Below are 21,995 nucleotides of genomic sequence, written 5' to 3'. Positions count from 1 at the left end.
GAATAGCAGAAGCAAGCAGACAATAAGAAATGCAAATCAAGGAGGTGCGCATGCGCGAGGCTTCCAAGATGGCCGCGATCATCTAAAGCTCCGCTGCCTCGCGGAACGACGGAACCCCTACCGCACGACACGGCTACCCTTCCGCTTCCCGAGCTATAGGGACGGACTCCCGAAGAGTTGGGGCACATTACCGAATGACCGGTGGACTGGCTAAACGCAATCTGGGCCCGCTGTTCACTTCATTGGACGTGTGGGAGAAATCCAAGATGGCCACCGCAGCACAGCTCCTATCTCAGGATCACAGATCCACAGGCACAGTGGATTTCAGGTCAGATACAGACTTTCCTCCTCTCCACGCCACCCCAGGCAACCCCAGGGGTCATCCCAAGGAAGCCACACCGTCCCCGGCCTCCACGGTCTCTCTGCTGGAACGCACCATCCAGGAGTTCTCCCCCTCCCCAGCGGGGACTTACAGGGCTACCCAGGCCGCCATGGCCTCCCATGAGGCTGCTCATGCAGACCCAGTCTCCCACATGAATGCCCTGTTTGGCAAATTCTCTGAACTATTAGAAAGGGGCCTCTCCCAAACTGCCTTGCAAATCACGGGGGAATTGAAAGCTGACTTTATTAACCTAGGCTCCCGGATCGAAACGATCGAACATAAAATGGAGGATACCATAGCCAGATCCATCCAAAACTCCAGGCACATTTATTCAGTACAGGAGCAATTAGACCTAGCCATGGCCCGTATCGATGACCTCGAAAATAGGTCACGCAGATATAACATCAGAATTCGCGGGCTTCCAGAATCAATAACTGATGTGTCCAGGGCGGTGCAAGACCTCATTACACAGCTAATCCCTGACATCCCAGCTACTAAGCTTGAACTTGACCGGGTCCATAGAACCCTCGGCCCCCCTAGGAAGGATGGCACTCCGCGCGATGTTCTGGCCAAGCCACATCACTTTTCGGTGAAAGAAGAAGTTATGAAGAGAGCCAGATCCCTGCAACACGTCACATACCAAGGCCACCAGGTTCAGATCTTTGCGGACCTCTCCCCCTCCACTATACAGAGACGGAGAGCTCTGAAACCCCTCTTGCTTGCAATGTCGCAAAAAGACATAAAATACAAATGGGCATTCCCATTTGCGGTCAGGTTCACGGACAAAGGGAAGTCTTTTGCTTTCTCCACTTTCCCCGAGGGGGAAAAGCTCCTCACCAGGCTGAAAATCATTTCTCAAGAAGCTGATATGGACACTTCTAACCCTAGCCAAAGCTCCAACAAACGGCCAACTCCTAACAGCCCACAATCCCCGTTGTGGACCTCCGGAAGAGCCAAGAAGGTCAAGGATAACGCACCCACCTGAGCAACATTCAGACCCCATTTCGGACTCTCCATTCTGTGACTGACCGTCCGAGGTCCTGGAGAGGGCCGGAGGACTGCTCCCCAAACATTGAAAGTTTGGCCCTCCACCCTTTTTTGCCCTCCCCTTGCCTAGGACTTGTGCTACCCTTTTCCCCATTGCCTTCAATATCCCGGGACGCTATGCAGTACTTCGTCCACCTACTGGACTGCCAGTAACCCCTCATATTATTTGCGCCCCCTCGAAATGGGCCCTAGGGCTGCTTTGAGGACTCTTCAGGGGGCTGCATTCCCCAGCACCCTCCCTGGATATACCATCCTACCTTTTGCCTAATGACCAGCATTCATTGTTTAGCCCCAGTGTCTTCTAATCATTATGTTTAGCCGTGCCTTAAGTATTTTTCTTATTGCTGCTTATCTTCTATTGTTATTTAATGTTGATTTAACAGTTCGGGTAGTTACCCGACTAGGGGTCCCCAGTTCCGCGAGGGACCACATGTGTAACTCTCCCTCCCTCGGCCTTTCCCGGGCGCCTGAGGGTCGGGACTTCTGACCTTATGGGTCGGTTGTCTACATTGTTCTCTCTTGGGATTTCGGGGGGTGTCTCCTGCCCTGATCTCCTCTTTCTCTTCTCAGGAACGCTTTCTTTCCTTGCCCTTTCTCCTCCTCTCTCCCCCCTTGATGGTAAGCTACCCCTGTTGAATGTTTACATGACACTACTTTTTTTCTCCTCAGGTTTGGCTGAGCGAACCCAGTCGGCATTGTATCCTGGGAGACAACCACGAGCCACCGATCCCAATGCTCTTGCCGAGAACCCCGCTATGGATTGGGTAAGTGAGGTCGCTTTCAGAAGCTGGGCTCCCCCTCTGCTCCATGGCTGACCCACAGGCTGCTAGGCTTAAGATAGCCACCCATAACATTCAGGGTCTTAATTCCCCCATCAAACGGAGAAAAGCCCTTGATTACTACAAATCCCTGAAACTAGATATAATTCTACTTCAGGAAACGCACCTTCCTGTCCGGTATAGTCCCAAGTTCCTACATGCCCACTTCCCTCAGTTCTACTTAGCCAACGCGGAATCCAAGACCAGGGGGGTGGCCATTTTGATTGCCAAAACATGCAAATTCAATAAATGTTTTGAAAAAGCGGATCCGGAGGGCAGGTTTTTACTTGTAAAGGGCACTGTGGGGGACCAACTTTACTCCTTGGTCTCCTACTACGCCCCGAACACGGGTCAGGCCAAATTCTTCGAATCCCTGCTGCGCACCTTAACGCCTCTTTTGGAGGGAACGGTTATTGTCGGAGGGGACTCTAACGTCGCCTTTGATCAAGGACTTGATAAATCCTCCCCCTCACATTCCCGCTTAACCAGGCCCACAAAGGCAAGCCTACGGATCGCCAAATTGCTTCACGCTCATGGGTTATCCGATGTCTGGCGGGAATTAAACCCCACAAAGAGAGACTACACTCACTACTCAGCGCCACACCAATCATATGCACGGATAGACCACATACTTGTCCCCTCCTCGCTCCTTCCCAGGATGCTCAAAGCCTCCATCACTGACACAGTGATCTCGGATCACTCGCTGGTAATTGTGACGGCCCTGGGGGGTTCGAGTGGGAGACACCCCAGGCATTGGAGGTTAAATGAATCTCTCCTTTCAGAGCCATCACGAGTTATGGATCTCGACAAAGCACTGCAGGAATATTTCTCTATTAATGCGACTCCTGATGTCTCCCCCGAAACCCTGTGGGCGGCGCACAAAGCGTTTATTAGGGGAAAACTCATGCAATTAGGTTCTCAAATAAAACGGGAAAGGCAATCAACCATCCTGAAGCTAGAAGAGGAATACTCTAAACTCAGAGCTCTTCACAAAAAGGACCCCCTACGCACCCCCACCTCCCTACTAGACAAGACTCGCTTAGAACTCAATCTCGCCCTCACCACGAAAGCAGAAAAATCGGTTAGGTGGTCTGGCCACAAGTTTTACTCACAGGCGGACAAAATAGGCACACTCCTGGCTAATAGACTCTCCCCTAGAACCAAGCTAAGCACCCTCCCTTGGATCAGAAGTGCAGGACACCCGCCCACGTCTAATCCGGTCACAGTTCTGAATGCCTTTCAGAACTTTTACACCTCTCTCTACAGTAGCCCCCCATCTCCCAAAGATAACCTCCTTCCAAAGTTTTTGGAGGGACTCCCCATCCCTGCCTTATCGGACGTTCACAAACAAGTCATGGAAGGCCCCTTCCAGGTAGAGGAGATACTGGGAGTCATAAAGGATCTTAAAAAAAGCTCCGCCCCTGGACCCGACGGTCTTTCGATCCCTTACTATAAAGCCTTTGCCAACACGCTAGCCCCTCACCTGGCCAATCTCGGTAATCATAAAGCTAATGGAGGCCCCCTGGATCCCCACCTTAACACGGCGTATATCACGGTCATCCCCAAACCTGGCAAGAACTTGGAAGATGTCAGCAACTACAGACCGATTTCCCTCATTAATAATGATCTCAAAATTCTCACGAAAGTTATGGCCAATAGGCTAGCCTCCTTCATCGGACGCTACGTCCACAAGGACCAAGTTGGTTTTATCCCCGGCAGACAGGGACCTGATCAAATTCGGAGGGCGATCGATATTATCTCCATTCTGCAGTCTAATTGGGAAGGGGGACCCAGACAATCTGGCTTCCTCCTTTCCTTAGATATTCAGAAGGCTTTCGACTCGGTCTCATGGCAGTACATCTTCCAGCTCTTTGACAGGTGGGGATTTGGGGCTCGTTTCCTGGGCTTATTACGGGCCTTATACTCCCAGCCGAGGGCCCAAATTCGAATGCAGGGATACCTCTCTGCTCCAATTCCCATCACCAGGGGGACCAGACAGGGGTGCCCCCTATCCCCCCTCATATTTGCAATAGCCATTGAAACACTGGCGATCGCAGTCCGCCACAACATAGACATTGGAGGTGTCCAATGCGGTAGTCAAACGCACAAATGTGGACTCTTCGCGGACGACATACTGTTATTCCTTACTTCCCCCCTCACATCCCTGCCCAACTTATCCCGGGTACTGGACGACTTTGCCAAGGTCTCAGGCTTGCGGGTTAATTACTCCAAGTCTGTGGCTTTGAATATTTCTCTCCCCACCCACCAAGTCCTCTCACTCAAACAATCCTTTCCGTTCCAATGGAGTGACACTGCCATCCAATACTTGGGTATCTCCCTTACACCTAAAATAGAGATGTTGTATGCCCACAATTACCCCAAATTATACAGACAGCTGGAAACTGATCTCTCCTCATGGTCTAAACACGAACTATCCTGGCTTGGCCAGATTAACTCCATAAAAATGACCCTTCTCCCCAAAATCCTCTACTATTTTCGAGCCCTGCCAATACCAGTTCGGAAGGACCACCTTTGCTCTCTGCAAAGCAAAATACTGAAATATATCTGGGGTAATAAGGGATACCGTCTACCGCAAAACACGCTCTTCCTGCACAGACGTAGGGGGGGGCTGGGCTTACCTAACCTTCACAAATACTATCTTGCAGCTCGCCTAGCCCAACTCTCCTCGATCTACTCCAAATACGAGAAACCGGATTGGCAGTCCACAGAACGCTGTTCTGTACCCTCTTTTACACTAGATTTTCTATTGTGGTGCCCGCCCAAAGCCAGGCCGCCCATCATGTCCCCATCCCTATCTCACTCCTGCGCCCTATGGGACGGTCTTCGCAAAGAGCCTTCCCTAGTCTCCACTTTAAGACCCCTTGCTCACATGTTCCGTAATCATGACTTCCCCCCTGGTCTGGACATTGAGGCCTTCAGATGGTGGTTGGACAAGGGACTATACCGGATAGGTCACTTTTTCAATTCAAGGGGTCTGATTTCCCTGGCTTATTGTATCGAACACTTAGAGCTACCAGACACAGAGAGGTTCCGCTTCCAACAAATATCTCACTTCTTGAACTCACTTTGGAAAAACAAACCCCTTCCTCCTCCCTTTACTGAATATGAAGCCTGGTGTGGTAGGATCGGGGAGCAGAGGGGTGGTATTTCAGTGATCTATGCGGCTCTCACTTCCCCAACGGGCAAATCCCCCTATATGAGGGCATGGGAATCTGATCTCCAGACCTCTGGCAGTCTTGAAACCTGGCAGCTGGCCCTAGCCAGATCCTTTCGTGGGATCCAAAACACCTCACTAATGGAGGCTAGCATCAAATTGATAACCAGGTGGTACCTCACTCCAGTCAGGCTAGCCAAAATATACCCCACGGCTAACCCCTTATGTTTCAGGGGGTGCCAACTTCGTGGCTCCATGATCCACATCTGGTAGGAATGCCCTAGGCTTCGATCGTTCTGGACTAAAATCTTCAACTTGATTTACTTAGTCACAGGCTGCCGGGTTCCGAGAACTCCAGAGGTTGCGTTACTCAATGCCCCTGTTCCTTTGCTGTCTGGTAACACTCAGAAACTAACTTATTTTATCCTATTAGGAGCCAAAATTGCGATTGCCTCCGCATGGAAGCAACCCAGACCCTCCTTCCTCGCAGTTAAGAGGAAGATATCGTGGATAATGTCCCAAGAAAAACTGTCAGGTATTCTGTCAGATACCACACTTAAATTCCGAAAGGTGTGGGACCCTTGGGCCCGTTACATGGGAATCTCTCTGCTGCCTGGGGTACCCCCAGGCTCTCCTCTAGTGACCAGACCTCACCCCTAAAGCGCCCCCTCTTACATTGAATGCTAAACATTCTCCCGCTATAACCTTCCACCCTTTCAGGACATAGCTTACATCCCCTTACCCCTCTGTCCTCCTCTTCTCCTCCTCTCTTCTTTTCTCTGTCCTTCTAGACGTTCTAAGTTTTTGGTTTGCTCAACAGAGCTGTAATTGACAGGTTCACCGTACAGTCCAATTTAATGTTGCGGTGCCCACTGCGGACGGTCCATCAACTTCTTTATCCCTCTGAGAGGGGGGGGCCTGGGAGGATACTCCCCCATCCTGGCACAGCAAGTTCCCTATTAGGGGTGTCGGGATGGGGGCTCCTGGGTGCTACCCCTAACGGTTCTATTTGGTGGGCTCTCCCTGGGGGGTCACCCTTTGTTTACCTCTATTTTTATTTAGCCCCTTGATGAGGAGGGGCATGCCGACTGTACCCTTTTGATATTGTCTGTCTTTCACTAATGTCTCCTGTTTTCATTACTTACATTGTGTCAGCGGGCCCTCCCTGCTGCAGATTGTTTATATACTGTTATATGTATGTAAGTGCCTTTATCGTAAAATAAAATCTTTTGAAAGTAAGAAATGCAAATCAAAGTGTACTATACCAAGATATAGTCCACAATGAGAAACAAATACTTACTGACTGCACGCACTGATTATCAGATACGCAAAGACAAGCAGAAACCGAAGAGCAGTAGCGATCTGAATCACTGATCTGAAAAGCGTGAATCGTCTCTCACCAAACTTCTACTAACACGCGATACACACAAGATCAGCAGAAGGAGCCCAAAGGGTGTCGGACGTGGTGCTGAACCTCCCTTTTGTAGGCCCGCCGTACACGGCTTACGTCACCACATTCTTGGCAACCGCAAATCCCGACAACTTGGTCCGACCGTGTGTATGCAACATCACTTCCGGACCTGGTCCGGAATTAATCCGTCGGAATAACTCAGACGGATTTGGTCGTCGGAATCTCCGATCGTGTGTACAAGGGCTAAGTGTGGGGCCTTCTCCTTCTTGGACCTGATCGGAATTATCATCGTTTTATTGGGCACATGGGTACGTATGAACTGATTGCCTTTGGCTCCTCAGTGACCTCCCTCTCTCCCATGATAACGTGTTGAACCCAACATGCTCTGTTCCTCCTGAAGAAGCTGTGCTGCGAAATGTGTCAAGACAAAATCACCCTCATTCAGCATAATGCTAGTAAGATTATGCTATACTATACATATGCTGTAGTTTGTAGTTAGTCATAACATATTGAGATTGGGGTTTGTTATATGCATGTGTGTGTGTGTGTGTTTGGAGGTGTTTTTTCCTAATGACCATGTTTTTATTGTTTTGTAAGTGGGTTAACAATTTGCATTTTCTATTTTAACAAAAATTATTTTAACTTTGTCATGTTGACCTATACAGTATTTGAAAAAAAATCTTATTTTTAATAATACAATAAAGTTTTTTTCCTTTCTGATAGTTCCTTGCACCTAAAAATCGCATTTTGCTTTCTATTTCGGTCTGTATCTTCAGTACTGTGGACATGGTACACAGCATAGCCACCATTGGAACTCAATTCTAACATTATTAGTGTAGTATCCTCTAGTGTGTGTGAGTCACTGAATCTGGGTCAGGGTTATTAGAGGCCAGGGCTGGATGACTCCTCCTGGCAGCTCTCTGGTGCCTCCCCCTGTTTCTATAATGTTGGAGAATGTTCTGTAATATAGTGGGTTGAGGCTAGGATGGGTTGCCTTGAATATTTAGGGGCCATAGCCAATCCTCAGGTTGGGGGCCTGGCAGAGAACTAAAAAGAAAACAAATTTAAGAGATGGATCTCAAACTACTGTTAATTTTTATTTTTTTGGGGGCAAAAAGAGACCAATTTGTCTAATATAAATGGGGTACCTCCACAACTTAGGTAATTAGTTCAAAAATTATATAGGAAAAAGATATATAAGAGAACTAAAAAGCCCTTAGCTAGACATGAGCCATGCCAGCAGGAGAGTTGGGTGGTTGATGGTAAAGCAATGCTGAGGGAGGCTATTGGTGGTCCCTGAGGAACCCCTGCCGGGGAGGGGATTTACCTCAGGCTGGAGCTCGGGAGGCTGGTCTGGATAGATCCCACCACAGGAGGCAGTTGAGTTGGAGGGACCCTAACCGGATGGGCAGCAGGAGAGAGCAAGAAGAGACAGTGAATAGATCAGCACGATAGAGGGACAGACAAGGGTGGAGACTCACAGCTGTATCAGTTTTCTCTTGAAGACAGCAGTGTGCCAAGTCTCCATCTAACCTTGCCCTGGGGAGTCTCCATGTGTATGCCAGTTAGCAGGATTGGAAAGAGGAAGCAGCCAGGTGGGAGGGAGGGAGTTGTCCCTGGTTCTGTTTTATGAACATTTTTAAATTGGGCATCCCAAAATTCTCTGCCCCATCCAAGTTATCATCCCATAATAAAACAACAAAAACAAGCCAAAGGACTAATTTCTGTGTCCAAATGAGAGAGGGAGGTGCTGGGTGACTGGCTGTGCAGCAGTAGGGAACCCTGAATTCAGAAACTCCTACAGGGGTAGTGCCACATTATTCCAAATTATGCGTAAAAAAAATATATTAATCTTATATATTCCTTTTACATTTTTTTTCTAACAAAAACACTGAACATGGTTTGCGTGTTTTGTATATATTTTCTTAATTTTTTTTTCAACAAAAATTCACAGAATTACGGTATGTAAATATGGAATATTTACGCATTAAACTTATTTATACATTCAACTTGAAACCAGCAGGTGATGTGCTTCATAAAGGAATGCTACCTTTTTTGGAGACTCTTATTACAGCTAAATAAAAAGACTGTACAACAGAGAGATCAGACTACAAAGACTGTCTTAGCAGACTTAATCTAAAAAAACTCTTTAAACCCTGAAGAAGTCATACCTATTCTGAAATATATTTGAGTTTTGCCTGTAATCTGCTTCCTCCCCTCCAGGTGACAATGAAGGTGATTACATGAAGGATGAAGACATTTCAGTTCGGAGTGCATTTGATGAGAGTTGGTTGTGGAATATTATCAAAATTACAGCAAAACCCGATGCTAATGGGTGAGTTCCCGACGTATACAGTCACAGACTCCAGTGATGACTAGCGATGAGTCTAACTTGGGTTTGGACCAAACCTTGGCTGATCAGGCATTGGAACAAATGGCCAGACACACGGTCTGACTTTCCGGCAGAAAAAGTCAGATGGAATCTTTTCGCCGGATATTCCAATCGTGTGTGGGCCTCATCTGACTTTTTTTTCAAAAATTCTGACAGACCTAGTGGGAAAAACGCTCGTCTGTATGCTGTTCCGACAGGCCAGCTATTAGCTACTGGCTATTGATCTTCCTTTTTCTAGTCCCGTCGTACATGTTGTACGGCACCGCATTCTAGACGGTCGGAATTTGGTGTGATCGTGTGTAGGCAAGACAGTTTCAGCGGAACTCCATCGGAAAAACCGCCAGAGTTTATTCCGATGGAAAAAACGGTAGTGTGTACGCGCCATTAGGACTGCCATACAGGATTCAAATCTTGGCTGGTTCAGCAGGAACCGGCTGAGATTCAAACCATTAATGGGCAAGCTGAAATTTATGGCTGGCCTTACCCATTTGGTGGAAAATGTATGTCATGCATGATAGCAGTATTACTACCGTGATTATAAATTACAGTATCTCACTGTCAATGGTTGTTAATGACACTGGTAGTGCAGGCACCTATGAGTCCTTAGCAACCAGTAAAATCACTTGCTCCATTCAGTCACATGGTCCGGGATCACATCCCCCGCTATATAGGAAAAAAAAAACAACACAGCATGGGGGTTCCCACTTTAGTTCTGGTTTGCATTTTTATAGGAAACCCTATCCAATAATAAAAAAAGTTAGGTCCCCCTAAAAATCCACACCAGATTTTAAAACCAAGCATGCAGCCTGGCAGGCAAGGAAAGAAGCAGACAAGAGAAGTGGACAAGCTTACGCCCCTCCTCCATCTTCCTAAACCACACCATGCCACATGCCCTCAGCAACCTTATGCCCTTCAAACCACCCAGAAGCACCCTTTAACAATAAGGAGGCACCCAGATACCACCACGCCTTCACGTGAGTGAGTAAGTGGTACACAGTACCCCTGCTTATTCACGAAAAAAGAAAAGTGTAAATAATCACAGAGACAGGTTTTGACAAGTTCTTTAGAATAAAAAACAATGCCCACGATGCACATCAGTGATCAATTACTTCAACCAATGATGTAGATCCATGTCAATAACAATGCCCGACAAAAATGTGACTGGTCACCCACATCTATTCCTTTCGTTTCACTCCTGCCAAATGACAGCTTTTATAAATGAAGGCATGGGTTCTTATTGACAAACAAATGGCAACCACGCCAACCTATAACTGGCCTTTACTGCAAGGATCATATGGAAGGGTGACACATGTTGAGAAAAATTCCCAGCTCACGTAAAAGCTGTTGCAGTCTGCAGTAAACAAGATCTTTCTGTCTAATGCCACGTACACACGACCGGTCTTTTCGAGGGACTAGGTCCGACGGACTTTCAGCGGAGTTCTGACGCAGTTCTGACAGAGTTCTAACGGACTTTCCAAATGAACAGACTTGGCCACACACAATCACACCAAAGTCCGACGGATTCTAACGTGATGACGTACAACCGGACTAGAATAAGGAAGTTCATAGCCAGTAGCCAATAGCTGCCCTAGCGTCGGTTTTTGTCCGTGAGACTAGCACACACACGAGCAGGTTTCTCGGTAGGAACGGGGTCCGACGGAGTTTCGTCGGAAAAATTTGAAACATGTTCCATTTCTAAAGTCTGACGGATTTTTGCAAATCAAAAGTCTGCTGCAGCCCACACACGATGGAATGGTCTGCCGGAATCGATGTCGAAAAGTCCGGTCGTGTGTACGCGGCATAACAGTTCACGTTAAAACAAGGGGTTTAGTATGCACACATTTGCAAATATATGGGAAAAATGCAGAGGCCTCGTTACAGCCCCTCAGTGTACTCTATACATTTTAAGAGTCTTCATAGTCAGAGCTCATATATAATGATGGATAGATTAAGGTCAGGTATGCCTGGAGGGAGCCCACCCCTCCTTAAAAGTTTAGGAAGGGGCTAGACACCCAGCAAGAACACAATGGCAGCGGAGGTATCCAGAGCATCCCCTCACCCCTTTATATGGGTTCTTAAAGTGGAGTTCCACCCTCAAGTGGAAGTTCCGCTCATCGGAACCCGCCCCCCCCTTTGGTGCCACAATTGCCACCTTTTCGGGGGGTGCAGATACCTGTATAATACAGGTATCTGCACCCACTTCCGGGAATAACTAGCCACAGATGCCCCCCCCCACTCCCCCATTTTATTCTGGGAAACACAGTTCCAAGGACACAGCGGGGACCAGTGGAGACGCGCAGAGCGACTCGCACATGCGCAGTAGGGAACTGGGCAGTGAAGCCGCAACGCTTCACTTCCCGATTCCCTGACAGAGGATGACGGCTGGGGCAGCCGAGAGACGTGTGATTGCTCGTCATCTCCTGCCGACATCGCTGGACCCTGGGACAGGTAAGTGTCCATTTATTAAAAGTCAGCAGCTGCAGTATTTGTAGCTGCTGGCTTTTAATATTTTTTTTTCAGGTGGCACTCCTCTTTAAAGACACACACCCACACTTATATATATTGACATATATGGTCAGACATGACTGGGATTCAGTACAGTCATACTCAAATAAGGGTCTAGTGTGTTTTTTTGGGGGGGTCAATCATAAAATTATTACCAGCTGTGAAATATGAATTGGGGATCTCTTGTGTATGTGTGGGTGTCCCCCATCAACAACATCTACACTATATAGTCAAAAGTATTGGGACGCCTGCGTGTGCACATGAACTTTAATGGCATCTCAGTCTTAATCCATAGGATTCAATATTGAGTTGGCCCACCCTTTGCAGCTTCAACTCTTCTGGGAAGGCTGTCCACAAGGTTTAGGAGTGTGTATATGGGAATGTTTGACCATTCTTCCAGAAGCACATTTGTGAGGTCAGGCACTGATGTTGGACTAGAAGGCCTGTCTCTGCTCTAATTCATCCCAAAGGTGTCAGGACTCTGTGCAGGCCAGTCAAGTTCCTCCACACCAAACTTACTTATCCATGTCTTTATGGACCTTGTTTGTGCACTGGTGCGCAGTCATGTTGGAGCAGGAAGGGGCCATCCCCAAACTGTTCCCACAAAGTTGGGAGCATGAAATTGTCCAAAATGTCTTGGTATGCTGACGCCTTAAGAGTTATCTTCACTGGAACTAAGGGACCAAGCCCAACCCTGCACCAATACCCCCCTCCACCAAATGATTTAGACCAGTGCACAAAGCAAGGTCCATAAAGACAGGCATCCCAATACTTTTGGTAATATAGTGTACATTGCACACATGTGCCACTTCACAGGCAGGGTCAGAGCACCTTCCAGGCATGTTATTTAACCACTTAAGGACCACCGCATGCCAATGTACGTCATCAGAATGGCATGTACAGGCACAAGCACGTACATGTACGTGCTTGCCTTCCAGCGGGTGGGGGCTCCGATCGGACCCCTCCTGCTGGATGTGGCGGTCCGTTTCGCTTCAGGAGCGATCCGAGATGAGGGGATGGCCGTTCGTTTCTGGCCATCCTCTCTCGATCGCTCCTGGGGAATGAGAAGCTTCCTCCCGCTGTGTATAGTAAACACAGGCCGGGAGGAAGTGATGTCATTCTCCTCGGGGTGGTCTTTTTGACCGGACTACGAGGAGAAGACTGAAAGTAAGTGCACCAAACACTACACTGACATGCAGATACACATAGGCACACAAATCACCCCCCCACCAATCGCCCCCCTCCCAGTCACAGTGTCACTGATTGCAGTGATCATTTATTTACTGATCACTGCATTCAGTGTCAGTTGTGACAGTAAAAAGTGTCAGTGCAGTTAATGTTAGGTCCAGGGTAGCCCCCTACCACCCCCCAATAAAGGTTTAACCCCCTGATTGCCCTTAGAGTTAACCCTTTCACCCCCTTTTGCCAGTGTCACTAAGCGATCGTTTTTCTGATCGCTGCATTAGTGTCACTGGTGCCGCTAAGTAGCTAGTTATTTTTTTAGGTTCACCGCCAGGTTTTTATAGCGCTAGGTACCCCGATATACTACCCAATAATGGTTTTAACCCCCTGATTGCCCCTAGTTAACCCTTTCACCCCCTTTTGCCAGTGTCACTAAGCGATCATTTTTCTGATCGCTACATTAGTGTCATTAGTGTCGCTAGGTAGCTAGCTATTTTTTTAGGTTCACTGCCAGGTTTTTATAGCGCTAGGAACCCCCATATACTACCCAATAATGGTTTTAACCCCCTGATTGCCCCTAGTTAACCCTTTCACCAGCGATCACAGTATAAGTGTCACTGGTGACGCTGGTTAGCCAGTTAGTTATTTATGTTCCCCGTCAGGTTTTTATATTGCGCCAGAGACCCCCATATACTACCTAATAAAAATTTGAACCCCCTGATTGCCCCTAGTTAACCCTTTCACCAGTGATCACTGTATAAGTGTTACGGGTGACTCTGGTTAGTTAGTTTTCTTTTTATAGCATCAGGGCACCCACCATTTATTACCCAATAAAGGTTTAACCCCCTGATCACCCGGCGGGTGATATCAATTAGGTTTTAGGGTCAGGGTCTGCATTGCCCCAGGCAGCGCTAGTTTAGTGCCAGTACCGCTAACACCCACGTGCAAAGCATAAACCTCCCGTAGTGGTATAGAATCTGAACAGATCAATATCTGATCTGATCTATACTAGCATCCCCAGCAGTTTAGGGTTCCAAAAAAACGCATTGTTAGCAGGATCAGCCCAGATACCTGCTAGCACCTGCGTTTTGCCCCTCCACCCAGCCCACTCAAGTGCAGTATCGATCGATCACTGTCACTTACAAAACACTAAACACATAACTACAGCGATCGCAGAGTCAGGCCTGATCCCTGCGATCGCTAACAGTTTTTTTTGGTAGCATTTTATATTTAAATCCGGAAGGCAGTGCTTGGTTTTCGGGGTCCCGTACGTGCCTAGGCTCCTAAAAAGTCCCCCCACATGTGGTATCCCCATACTCGGGAGAAGCAGCAGAATTTATTTTGGGGTGTAATTTGACTTATGCCCATAGCATGTGTGAGCAATATATCATTTAGTGACAACTTTGTGCAAAAATTTAAAAAAATTGTAATATTCCTGCAACTTGTGGCAAAATATAAAATATTTCATGGACTCAACATGCCTCTCAGTAAATAGCTTTGGGTGTCTACTTTCCAAAATGGGGTTATTTGGGGGGGGGGTTTGTGCTATTTTGGCATTTTATGGCCTTCGAAACTGTGATAGGTAGTGAGGAGTGAAATCAAAAATTTGCACCCTTAGAAATCCTGAAGGCAGTGATTGGTTTTCGGGGTGCCGTACGCAGCTAGACTCCCAAAAAGTTCCACATATGTGGTATCCCCGTACTCAGGAGAAGCAGCAGAATATATTTTGGGGTGCAATTCCACATATAACTATGGCATGTGTGAGCAATATATCATTTAGTGACAACTTTTTGTAAACTTTTTTTTTTTTTGTGTCATTATTCAATCACTTGGGACAAAAAAAAAATATTCAATGGGCTCAACATGCCCCTCAGCAATTTCCTTGGGGGGTCTACTTTCCAAAATGGGGTCATTGGGGGGGGTTTGTACTGCCCTGCCATTTTAGCATCTCAAGAAATGAGATAGGCAGTCATAAATTAAAAGCTGTGTAAATTCCAGAAAATGTACTCTAGTTTGTAGACGCTATAACTTTTGCGCAAACCAATAAATATACGCTTATTGACATTTTTTTTACTAAAGACATGTGGCTGAATAAATTTTGCCCTAAATGTATGACTAAAATTGAGTTTATTCGATTTTTCTTATAACAAAAAGTAGAAAATATATTTTTTTTCTCAAAATTTTCGGTCTTTTTCCATTTATATTGCAAAAAATAAAAATCACAGAGGCAATCAAATACCATCAAAAGAAAGCTCTATTTGTGGGAAGAAAAGGACGCAAATTTCGTTTAGGTACAACATTGCATGACTGCGCAATTACCAGTTAAAGCAGTGCAGTGCGAAATTGTAAAAAGACCTCTGGTCCTTAGGCTGAAAATTGGTCCGGGGCTGAAGTGGTTAATACAATCTTTCCACTAAGGCAGGCCATACATTATTGTTTTTTCCGTCAATCATGAGTGGAAGCTGCATTGAAAAGCACCCAGTTCCTGCTGAATCGGCCAAATTTTGATATGTCAATGGCCGGCTTTAGGGCCTGCACCCATGCCATGTGTTTGATAACTAAAGGACCATTAATGTTTCATAACATTTACACTTATTAACTTTTGTGGGGTTCAGATTCAGTATCTGAATTTTAGCCATGGTGAACCTGCCCTGAACCCTGGTACGTTCGGCCCATCACTAGTGAAAGCTACATGTGCTGGCGGAGTAAGTGTTATGCCGCGTACACACGAGCAGTATTTCCGTCCGAAAAATCTTGGATTTTTTTTTTATTTTATTTATTTATTTTTGTTCTATTCTGCTCAAACTTCTCTTGCATACACACGGTCACACAAAAGTTCTCTTAACTTTCGACCATCAAGAACGTGGTGATGTACAACACTACGACGAGCCGTAGAAAATTATGTTCAATGCTTCTGAGCATGCGCCGAATTGTTTCCGAGCATGCGTGATTTTTTTGCGCGTCCGAATTGCATACAGACGATCGCATTTTTGGATAGGAACTTTTTCCGACCGAAAAATAGAGAACCTGGTCTCAATCTTTCGCTGGCTGGAATTCTGCCAGCAAAAGACGGATGGAGCATATACACACGGTTGCATTTTCCGACAAAAAGTTCTCATCTAAGTTTTGCTGGAGGCATTTCCGATCGTGTGTACGCGGTATTACACTTTAAGATGAATATAGAAAGCTGCAACAAGGACCATTAAACTAGATTCTGATGTTAACCACTTCAATACCAGACACTTAAACACCTTCCTGCCCAGACCAATTTTGAGCTTTCAGCGCTGTCCCACTTTGTATGACAATTGCGCGGTTATGCTACCCTGTAACCAAATGAAATTTTTATCATTTTTTTACCACAAATAGAGCTTTATTTTGGTGGTATTTGATCACCTCTACGGTTTTTATTTTTTGATAAACAAATAAAAAAAGACCAAACATTTTGAAAAAAAAAAATATGTTTTTTTTTTGTTTCAGTTTCAAAACTTTGTAAATGAGAATGTTTTCTCCTTCACTGATGGGCACTGATGGGGCTGCACTGATAAGGCGGCACTGATAAGGCGGCACTGATATGTGGCACTGATAGGTGGCACTGATAGGTGGCACGCATGGACACTGATAGCTGGCACGGATTGGCATGGATAGGCAGAATGAATGGGCATTGATAGGCGGCACATATGGACATGGATAGGCGGCACAAATGGGCATGGATGGGCACTGATAGGTGGCACAGATGGGCACTGATAGGCGACATTGTATTGTATTGTTTTGTATTGATGGATGCCAATCAGTGCCAAACAATAATGCATGCCAATCAGTGATGCCCATTGTGGGCACTGATTGGCATCCATTGTGGGCACTGACTGGCATCCCTGGTGGTCTAGGGTGGCACACCTGGTGCTGGGCATCCCTGATGGTCTGGTGGTCCAGTGTCAGCATCCTCAGGGGGCTGTGCTGATAATCGATGAGCACAGACCCCCCCCTGTCAGAGGAGCAGCGATAAGCTCTCCTCTACTCGCGTCTGACAGACGCAAGTGAGGAAAAGCCGATCACTGGCTCTTCCTATTTACACTGTGATCAGCCGTGATTGGACACAGTTGATCATGTGGTAAAGAGTCTCTGTTGGAGACTCTTTACCGAGATCGTAGTTGCAGGGTGTCTGACACCCCGCAACAACGATCACCGTGATGCGCGCCCCCGGGGGGCGCAGCGGCTCAAAATCTTGAGGACGTCCTATGACGTCCGGTCAGGAATTTGAAACCACTTTGCAGCCTTCATTTGCCTATTGGCGGGCGGCAAGTGGTAAAATAAAAATGTCTGAAGCGTAAACATTGTGTAAACCTTGCAACAATAATTAAAAATTAATTGTGTCCTTTCATATGTTCATCTTCTATCAGTGTCTCCACGCAGCAGGTGAGGAACAAATACCTAAAGGACTCAATCACCACATGGGAGGTGCTGGCTGTCAGCTTATCAAAAACGAACGGTAATTGATACTTTCAAATTTAACACGTTTGCTATGCCCTCTTTCTGTTAATGTATTGCATATACTGTACCACTCATAGAAAAGAACATTTAAATGAGGCAGATAGTCCAGATAGTTTATTACAAAAACTAAGGTTCATAAAAGGAAATCAATTACAATGAAGGACCTGATGTATAAAAATGTAAAGTTTGTTGTCACACAGAGCACCATTCAGCTTGTTCTATTTCAAATGATGCTTTATACATTGACATACCTCTATGAACCCCAGTCTGTCCAGACAGTATGGATACCTGCAGACTTGGCACCATCCACATACAGCTTAAAGTGTTTGTAACCCTAATAACAAAAATTGGAATCTGTTCCCTTAAAGCATGTTATACAGCACAGTGCTTGTGCTGTGTAATTTGGCCCCCTGTATCATCTGAAATACCTGGCTGATCCTGCCTGGCTATACCCTTCCTATATACCCTATATATATATATATATATATATATATATATATATATATATATATATATATATATATATATATATATATATATATATATATATATATATATATCCTATATACCCTTCCCCCTGTAAACGGACCACAATGTATCATGGCTGCCCATCCCTGACACCGTGGTCAGTTTACATGCCTCCATCATCCGCAGCTCTGCTCTGTCCTCTCTCCCTCCTCTATCCCTGCCTGTCAGCTCTGTGTCAGGTCCTGGCTTCCCCCTCCTGCTGCTGAAATAACAGTAAAAAGTACATGCAAGCCTCTCTGTTAGAAAACCTTCTATGCTGCAGTGTCTGTGCTGTGTAAAAAATATGCCCATTACTACTTGATTTCAGAGCACTGGCCGGCGCTCACATGACTTCTCGCACCTCCCCTCCTCCCAGGCTGACGTCTCCGCTCTCTCCTCCCGGATAACATCAGCGGAGGATTCTCGGCCCCTCCAACTGTAGCTGTCAGATTGGGAGAGGGAGTCACGTGAGCACCGAGCATCACTGTGAAATAAGGTAGTAATGGAGATATTTTTTACAAAGCACAGACACTGGAGCATTGAACATTTTCTAAGAAAGGGGATTGATTGCATGTACTTTATACAGTGGCTTAACAACCACTCTTTTTCCAGTCTTGTAAGAAGACAATTTGACTTTCCTAAACCCTGTCTCTGGGAAGAGCTAGCACTGATTGAGGAAACATGGAAGAACAAGTAAGGGTCTACCTAGGACTGAATTAACTAGCACTAAACGGGAGGGCAGGACAATGAGAGAAACCAAATCACAAACATGTGGCACAAATTGCCACTAGATGTCAGCATACATCAAACAAAGGCAAAATTATTCAGTTCAATGTAACACAGATAAAAAAAACATAAAGAAGTGGAACAGAATGCAGATTTTAACTATAATTTGTGGAGATTTTAGGAATCAAGTGACACCTTGCATACACTTGAGTTTCAAGGGTCAGTCCACCTAAGACAAAGATTCCTGTCTTAGGTAGTTGATGGTTGTTGAATCCTTACTGTGACTTACTATTGGTGGTCTTCACAGTTAGGAAGAAGTAGCTAGACTCTGTGGTAGAGTTGTCTGAACCAAGAATTATCAGAAGACTATCAGTATTATCAGAAAACTGTCAGAAGAATTATTCAACTATCCAGGGTATTTCTTTTAAGCTGGCTCATTTTCTCAGAAAATTAATTTCTTTACATTCCTTATGTTCTCAACAATGTACTGGACCTCAAAGTTGACTTTTTAAATGATTACGGCCTCCTTCAAATGTGCATATGAAGATTACACCTGTTTGGGCCTGCGTGGGATGCACCGGTGTTCCATGCATCCCTGTGCAGGCAGTTCTGTTGATGCCTTTTGGGACACAGCGACTGTACAGACACATTTTTCCAGAATCTTAATCTTTTATCTATGAATAGGCATCTGTGTGGCCAAACCATTGGATATCCAGGCCTTCAAGAGTTTCTATATTGACCTGAAACTGCCCTATTCGGTAGTGAGGAACGAACAGGTTGCAGTTCGAGCTGTGCTCTACAATTACGAAAACATAGCTCTCAAGGTAAATAAAAAATTATGGAAATCTTGCTTAGTGTAAAACTTAAGGATAAATACATTTGTGAAGTGAGATATTCACAGGCATCTTACATTAGATCTTACATCAGAAGAACTAAGCAACAATAGAAAATAATTAAGCCCTACACTTTGCTTGTAAAATTTAGCTTTTTGCTGAGTAGAATGCAGAAAGATGCCTCCAGTTGTGCTCCTTTCTTGCTTTAGGGCATTGGTGTATTTTGGTTTTGTGCTACCCTAGGCAAGACTAAAATCAGGAGCCCCCCCCCCCCCATCCATATTTGTCCTACTCCTTCCTGTAAACCCTACCCCTTCTGCTTTAGGCTCCACCTCTAACAAAAAGAGTTCCAACTCCAATTAGTGGGGGGTGAGAGAGAGGGAGTGGGAGAGAGAGAAATTGATGAGAGATAAAGAAAGGGGTGAGAGAGAGAGAGGGGGTGAGAAAGAGAAGGAGGATAAGAGAGAGAGGGGTGAAAAAGAGGGGGGGTGGGGGGATTGGCAAGGGGAATTGAGAGAGGGGGTGAGAGAGTGAGGGCTCTCCCCTATCTCCCCATACTACAACCAGGAAGAGAGGGAGAATCTGCCGAGACAAGGTCAAAAGAGGACATCAGGCAAGCATTGATAGAGTAAATAAGTCAAAAGTCCAAGAAGCCAGCACACACACAAAGTCCATGACCAAGCACAAGATCAGTTCAGGAGAAAGGCATTGAGAAGAAATCAGAGGGAACTAGTAGTAACAGATGCCTTTGATCACAATCTCACTAAGGCTGGGTTCACACCTAAGCACCGAGGGGCTCACAGCAGGGGTCTGGTGCGTCCCCATTCACCGTTTCAGGTCCGAGTCCTGAACCCAATTTAAGCATTACTAATTTTATCCAGGTGTGCAGCTGCGGTATTACCAAACCGCTGTGCTAAATATTATCCATGCATATGTTTATCTTTCAGGTGCGTGTGACCCTGACATACAACCCAAAATTCTGCAGCATTTCCACACCTTCAAGGAAGTATACCAAAGATGTCACAGTGAAAGCAAGTTCAACTTTCACAGTCCCTTTAATAATCGTTCCTCTCGAGGTTGGCTTGCATGATGTGGAGGTGAAGGCGGCAGTCTTCGGAGCATTCGTGGCTGATGGAGTCAGGAAAAAGCTGAAAGTTGTGGTGAGTAAAAGTGTAAAGTGTTTGATACAAGCTTTTTATACATGCTCTACAAGAGATTACCAATAAAAGAAATGGAAACCCATTAGGCTATAAAACCACCTGAGGAAATAACTGCCTTGGACGAAGAGCCTGATTCGAACCGACTGTGGAACATGTATTTATTAGAGATGGACCCAAGCTGTTCTCAGTTAGTCAAATGGGTAAACAAAATGGCTAAATTTGACCAATTCGGCCACCCACCTGAACCTCTGACTACTGTACCCAGAAATGTTTAATTTAGTGGCGGTATAACTACCACCAGTAAATAACACCTTTCAGCTGCCTGCGGGATTGTTCCAAACTGTAAACAAACCAGAAAGCATCCTGGGTGACATAATTGACCAATTATGGTCACTATCATATTTTATCAATGTCAGCCATCTTCCACTGCAAATTTGTTGACATTCAGCAGCAAAAGGTGAGCAGTAATTTACAACGATAGTCTGGTCGTAGGGATCATTGGTGCGTAGGTAATTCATCATGACTGACAATGGATCTACATCACTGAACTACATGACTGATATTGGATTTACATTGAGGGGCAATGTTTATTTATTTATTTTGTTTACAAATTACTTTTACCATGGAGTCCTTGTGTTAATTTACTATTCAAATGTTTGTTTTGTGAGGCAGCAGACTTCATGAAAATGAATATTTGTGTCATTCTCAAAACAGTTTGCCAGGGCTGTACATTTTGAAGAAGAAAGTGTAAACAAGCCCTTATCCTCATGAATATGGAGACAAGGTGCGTTGCCAGGAGGTAGTAAATAAACACACAGACACTAAAATAGCCATTTATTAAAACAAAAGTAAAAAAATAAAATTTGTCCTTTGATGTAAATCCAATGCCAAACGTATTGTTCAGCAATATAGATCCATAGTCAATCACAATGAATGTTGCTCTGAGGGAACGGCAACCTAGGCCATGAATCTTTCTTGCCACCCCCGCCAGCAAGGTAACCTCCAAATGTTGAGGGAATGTGGCCTGGTATGGCCCAGGAGGGAAGTGGAGCTCCCATTTGCCCCTTTTCTGTCCAGTCATGCTGCACGCCTGGATAAGATTATGCTATGAACTTTTTGGGCATCCACTGAATAAGGGTCTGATTTAGGTATTGAGGGGGACCTCACACCAGTTTATTTTCAATCTTAAAGGGACAGTACTCATTATTTACAAAACGTGTACTGTTCCATAAAAAAAAAAATCCAATTGTTGTGGGGTCCCCAACTAAATCATTACCAAGGATCTCAAATAAATTTGGAGAGCGAAGGCAGGTATCTGATTTGGTGCCAAGTTTCTGCAAGATTTCACGTGGCCATCTTAATAAGCCTT

At 45.6% G+C, this 21,995-nt stretch overlaps 1 protein-coding gene across 1 annotated transcript in view; it reads left to right on the top strand.

The window, feature by feature from the left end:
- Positions 1-21,995, top strand: part of LOC143961250 (complement C3-like) — a 351,241-nt gene that overhangs the window by 164,429 nt on the left and 164,817 nt on the right. The window contains exons 18-21 of the mRNA XM_077470486.1: positions 9,057-9,168; positions 17,310-17,398; positions 19,318-19,457; positions 20,414-20,626. Of these exons, the coding sequence (XP_077326612.1) occupies positions 9,057-9,168; positions 17,310-17,398; positions 19,318-19,457; positions 20,414-20,626 (554 nt within the window). The remainder of the gene's footprint in view (positions 1-9,056; positions 9,169-17,309; positions 17,399-19,317; positions 19,458-20,413; positions 20,627-21,995) is intronic.

This window comes from Lithobates pipiens, unplaced genomic scaffold, assembly GCF_037356315.1.
Source record: "Lithobates pipiens isolate NorthernLeopardFrog02 unplaced genomic scaffold, aLitPip1_a1.2 Scaffold_8, whole genome shotgun sequence".
In the NCBI taxonomy this organism is placed as follows: Eukaryota; Metazoa; Chordata; class Amphibia; order Anura; family Ranidae; genus Lithobates; species Lithobates pipiens.
The sequence above is the reverse complement of the archived record's forward strand: the minus strand, read 5'-3'. Positions and strand labels throughout refer to the sequence as shown.